At 41.7% G+C, this 6,000-nt stretch overlaps 1 protein-coding gene across 1 annotated transcript in view; it reads left to right on the top strand.

The window, feature by feature from the left end:
* The first annotated feature begins 3,341 nt into the window (after positions 1 to 3,341).
* The window catches only part of COL15A1 (collagen type XV alpha 1 chain), a 369,611-nt gene continuing 366,952 nt past the window's right edge, over positions 3,342 to 6,000 (top strand). The window contains exons 1-2 of the mRNA XM_056520745.1: positions 3,342 to 3,497; positions 3,652 to 3,734. Of these exons, the coding sequence (XP_056376720.1) occupies positions 3,487 to 3,497; positions 3,652 to 3,734 (94 nt within the window). The 5' untranslated portion in view covers positions 3,342 to 3,486. The remainder of the gene's footprint in view (positions 3,498 to 3,651; positions 3,735 to 6,000) is intronic.

Below are 6,000 nucleotides of genomic sequence, written 5' to 3'. Positions count from 1 at the left end.
CGTACGCCATTGACCGTACGGCTTAATTAATGATATATTTTTATAGTTCGGACATTTACGCACGCGGCGATACCACATATGTTTATTTTTTATTTTTTTTACACTGTTTTATTTTTTTTATGGGAAAAGGGGGGTGATTCAAACTTTTATTAGGGAAGGGGTTAAATGACCTTTATTAACACTTTTTTTTTACATTTTTTTTGCAGTGTTATAGGTCCCATAGGGACCTATAACACTGCACACACTGATCTCTAATGCTGATCACTGGCGTGCATTAACACGCCTGTGATCAGCATTATCGGCGCTTGACTGCTCCTGCCTGGATCTCAGGCACGGAGCAGTCATTCGTCGATCGGACACCGGGGAGGCAGGTAAGAGCCCTCCCGGTGTCCGATCAGCTGTTCGGGACGCCGCGATTTCACCGCGGCGGTCCCGAACAGCCCGACTGAGCAGCCGGGTCACTTTCACTTTCACTTTAGAAGCGGCGGTCAGCTTTGACCGCCGCTTCTAAAGGGTTAATACCGCACATCGCCGCGATCGGCGATGTGTGGTATTAGCCGCGGGTCCCGGCCGTTGATTACCGCCGGGAGCGACGCGATATGATGCGGGATCGCGGCGCGATCCCGCTTCATATCGCGGGAGCCGGCGCAGGACGTAAATATACGTCCTGCGTCGTTAAGGGGTTAAAATCAACTGGTGTCAAAAAGTTAAACAGATTTGTAAAATTACTTCTATTTAAAAATCTTAATCCTTTCTGTACATATCAGCTGCTGCATGCTCCTGAGGAAGTTGTATAGTTCTTTTCTGTCTGACCACAGTGCTCTCTGCTGACACCTCACCACTAATGTTGAGCGCGAATATTCGCAATTCGAATATTTATTGCGAATTTTGCATATTCGCATATAGCACTATATATTCACAATTACCAATATTTGTAATTCCCCCCCCCCCCCCCCCCCCCCACAGAACACATCACAGTGATCTCATCCCTCCCTGCTTCCAGCTTGTGGTCTAAAGAAGGCTCTTATACTATTTACTGTATTAGACTGGAGAGCGAATTTTCGCAAATATGAGAATATGCGAATATTCCCGAATATCGTCACTAAAGAATATTAGGAGATAGATGGATAGATAATATAGATACATAATATAGATAGATAGGTAGATAGTTATCCGCATGTGCACACGCGCATATGCACATGCGAAAATAATCCCGAATATATTGAATATGCGAACTTTGCGAATATAGGACGAATATTCGTCCATAAATTTGCGAAATATCACAAATTCAAATATGGCATAGGCCGCTCATCATTTCTCACCACCACCACTTCCATATCAGGAATTGTCCAGAGCAGGAGCCAATCCCCATAGCAAACCTCTCCTGCTCTGGACAGTTCTTGACATCGACAGAGGTGTCAGCAGAGAGCACTGTGGTAAGACAGAAAAGAACTATACAACTTCCTCTGCAGCATACAGCAGTTGATAGGTACTGGAAGGATTAAGATTTTTAAATAGCAGTAACTTACAAATCTGTTTAAACTTTTTGGCACCAGTTGAGTGGAGTACACCACCGGAGTACCTCTTTAAAGTGGAGGATGTCAGCGGACCTTTTGGTCTGGTGCAGCTCAGGAGCAAGTGATGGTGACTCTGGTGCTAGATTTGAAGGCTCTAGAACAGATGCACATGTCGGGGGTAATCTACCTAGCTATTTACAGTATTCTGCAATGTGGAAATACTAAACTATGTTGGTAGATGCAGGAAAGCAGGCACAGTGTCGTATCTGCAGAGAAAGTAGGGCACAGGCAGGGTCCGTATTTAGGAATTAGGGCTCTACGTTAGCACATGGTGAGGTATCAGCATGGCTAGAAGTATACCTAGTCCACTAATGCCTGCTGTCTGGTGGCTACAGCTAACATTACCTCACCACTGCCTGCTGTCTGCTGATTAGTGGCTACAGTTACCAGGAGTCCCTGCCATGCACAATCATGTGGCATTGAGGGTGGACTGCTTGCTGACCTTATAAGTGTCAGCACTTTCTCCTTACCCCTGCCGGATCTTTGTGCCTTGCTGCCTTAGAGAAAGCGTTCCTGATTTGTGTCCATCTTTATCATGAACCAGACCTCCTTGCTTCATATCTTGACCTTGCTACTGTGCCGCCTGCCCTCTGACCTCCTTGCTAAGTGTCCTACCAAGCTTCTGTGCCACCTGTCCTGACCTCCTGCCAGTTCCTGATTACGAGTCCATCTCATTCCTTCTTTGCCATACTTCGCCTCAGCTACCCTTGTGGACGAGTCGTGCCAGGGGTAGCGACCTGGTAGTCGCTGCCGCAGCAAGTCCATCCCGCCTTGCGGTGGGCTCTGGTGAAAACCAGCGGCTCCTTAGACTCCCCTCTCTGGTACGGCTCACGCCATCGTCCACTTCTGGTACAGCGGATCCACACCACCTGCCGTTACAATGTTAGTGTGAATAAGTCTCAAAAATCCACAAGCACATTTAAGAAGCTGTTAATTACCATGGGTTACCGCATGTTGCCATAACTGAGCCTTAAAAGCTCCTAAAAACTACTTTAAAATATTCCTAGCAGTGTTATACAAGGCTTTTGAGCTGTTAGGCGGTGTTATAAATGTGTTTCGGTATTATTTAATTGCTGGTTTCTGTTGAATCAGGCCGAATTGAACCGACAATTTTTCAAAAGCTCGCTCAACCCTGCTAATAAGCTTGGGAATCACTTAGATAGATAGATAGAATAAAAATTGTTGGATTGATAAGTAGATTGATAATGAAATGGATAGATGGATGGATGTGAAGTGTGGATGTTAGCCCAATGTATGTAAACACATTATATCCCTCAGTAGGGACCAAGGTGTTCATTTTGCTAAGCATGAGAACTACTCAAGATCTGCCATTTTTGCAATATATACTTAAAGGTGTTTTTACTAATTTTACATAACTTTGGTATAAGTCTGCAGTAGATAGAATTGCCTGTGTTTATACTGCTTCCTAACTATTTACATATTTCAGAGTTCTATGGAACCATAAATAGCATGGCTATGAGTTATATAGTCTATTACCAGTATACACAGGTTGATGTATGCACCAGCAGAAAGTTATATCCTTGTGTGGCTGTGAACAAGAGAAGTGTCTGGTCTTTGTATGTTTGGGAATATCGTAGTTTGGCGTGAAGCATGGGGTTATACATCTGGAAGGAAGGTGGGAAGAAAGGTTGATGGCTTCTAATAAGATGGGGAGTACGTTTTGTAAGTTAAGGAGGTGGTCTGGGACGTCTAAAAGGAGTCAGATTTCAGAGTTGGAGTCCTGATTGCAGTGAGTCACTGGAGTGGCTCAGAGCTGCCTTTGTTTCACTCCGCTCTGTGAAGCAGGGGGGAAAGGCAGCAAACTTCATAACTTGCCTTTTGGTTCTGTGTATTTGTGCTACATTGCTCTGTCTTCATGTGTGACCTGTGAGCTGCTTGAATCAAAATAATGACTTCAAGGTAAGAACTCTGACTTATGCTTGTCTTTTGACTTTTTGCATTCTGATACTTAGAAGGTAACATCCCAACTTATCCAGCTTATCTTTTTATTTGTTGCATTCTGATTTCTTGTTACTTTATACTGATTTACTGTTTTTTGGCTTAAATATTGCAGGCAATCTTACCAGCCTTTGAGGGTAACGCACCTTCTCTTTTTATGTATATTTCCGCTCATCTTGGATGCTCAGATCTGGGAAGGTAAGAACAACCAATGAATGATCTTATCAATAGTCTCTGCATTCAGGTGGCTAAAAGTAGGATGTTAACCTAACAGTCTCTGAAGTAAAAGAATTACAGTGTCATATTGTAGCTATATTAGCCAATGATGTGTTTAGACTGTGCTTAAAACTTTTCTTGAAGATGATAAAAGCTAAGGTGTAAAATTCAGAATAGTGCTGAATCTTTTTTTATAGACGTTCTGTGAAGTAAGAGTGCTAAGTGATAGACACTGTCTTGTGAGAGATGTGACAAATTATAGCTGTCGTTCCTGTGCATGCCCCCTACAACAATGTTCTGATCATCAGGACATCATACATTTAGTATGAATGTTTACTAGCAAATTGTGTAAAATGTTTAAAAGAAGCATATATTTCTTAAGATGCTCTTACTATAAACAAAATAATTTGTCGGCTTTTGCAAACATGTCTTTCTATTGGATTCTTCCAAATTTGGCTACTTCATGTATTGGTTGCATTGGGTAACTCAGTAGCCGTTTCCAGGGGTGTGGTCTGGAAATCCTTGCTACACGGGAGGGCGGTTTACATCAGAGAGGATACCTTAATATCCTTAGTCAGCATGTTCTCTGTATATTGAATATGAAGGATGGATTTGAATGACCTTCTATAGGCCATACTACTGTCTTATAGAAAATAACATATCATGATAAATCAAGAGCTTGTGTGGCAACCAACACGAATCCAATACTTTAGTGTAACAAATTAATAAAGAACCTTAGAAAGGCCGAGTTTTATTCCTTCATTTCAATTACATACGGCATACTTTGCCAAACTTGGATTTCCATACCGTACCTCTGTGATGTAAACCATATAACTCTGAATATAAACACTACTGTAAAAGTGTCTTTCAAATGCTGAAACCTGACTGAACAAGAAGTGGTTACAGCAGTTTGGAATGAGCATGTAACAGCTCTCCAAGTTCTCTGCCAAGAGTCAGAAATAGCCAACTCTGTATGGATTATACTTTTCACATTGCACATTTTTTCCATGGGACACGTTTCTAATAGTATTCTTGGAGTTATAGGTTTTGTGGTTTATGCTATTTTCTAGTAAAAAAAAAAGATGGAGCTGTTTTTGTCTCTAGCTTCCGGTTTACCTACATAGTGCAGTGGCTTATGATGCTCAGGAATGTCAGTGACAGGACTAGTAACTAGTGTATCACTATTGCTTTGACTTTATTATCTCTTTTATGGATAGTATCTCACATCAAGCACAGGAGACCTAGAAACAAACAATAGACACGTTTCAAAGAAAAAAAATCTATAGATGGAAGATCTATGTTCCTTCTGTATATACCAGACACAACTGTATCTTTAAAATGTAAAAGTTGCATAAAATAAGTATAAAGTAATGCTTTTCTGGAATGATCAGAGTTTGGGAGGACCATGCTAATACCATCGAAATGCTCGCTCTGCTATATTTTCATTCCCTGGAAGTTAGTGTCTAAACAATCTGAGCAAGAGAACTTGAGAGTGTTTCCAAGCTGTGAGGCCGATTCCTTCAGCAAGTGACGTTAACATAAAACCATTGCAGACCACTCTACATGCCAAAGCATAAAAAGACCTTGTTCAAACCTTCCCTTGTGGCTTAGACGTGCAGCAGGAGAGCCTTTATCGGAGTTCATTTTCATTTCTGGCAAAGACATTCAGGAAAAGGTGTAGGATGTACATAAAATAATTTCAGTTAGCAAAAGAATGTTCAGTTCATTAGAACATTTTACAAGCAGGCATTTCTCTACTTACATTCCCTACATGTATAAGGTTTTAAGCTCACAGTAGACTCTTTATATGCAGCAATGCCTTATTTTGGACCAGAGCAGAAACTGTAGGTATCAACACTTCAATCAAGGTACTAAACAGTATTAACTATAACATCAAAAATAAGAGTAAGCTGTTTGGAGGGATCAGAGGATTTGTAAACTGTAAGGCCGAGATCCCACCCTGAAGTAAAGTATGTTGAGACTAGAGATGAGCGGACTTACAGTAAATTTGATTCGTCACGAACTTCTCGGCTCGGCAGTTGATGACTTATCCTGCGTAAATTAGTTCAGCCTTCAGGTGCTTCGGTGGGCTGGAAAAGGTGGATACATTCCTAGGAAAGAGTCTCCTAGGAGTCTCCTAGGACTGTATCCGCCTTTTCCAGCCCACCGGAGCACCTGAAAGCTGAACTAATTTATGCAGGAAAAGTCATCAACTGCCGAGCCGAGAAGTTCGTGACGAATCAAATTT

The sequence above is a fragment of the Hyla sarda genome, chromosome 5, assembly GCF_029499605.1.
Source record: "Hyla sarda isolate aHylSar1 chromosome 5, aHylSar1.hap1, whole genome shotgun sequence".
Lineage (NCBI taxonomy): Eukaryota > Metazoa > Chordata > Amphibia > Anura > Hylidae > Hyla > Hyla sarda.
Note: the sequence above shows the minus strand (reverse complement) of the source record. Positions and strands in the feature narration are given on the sequence as shown.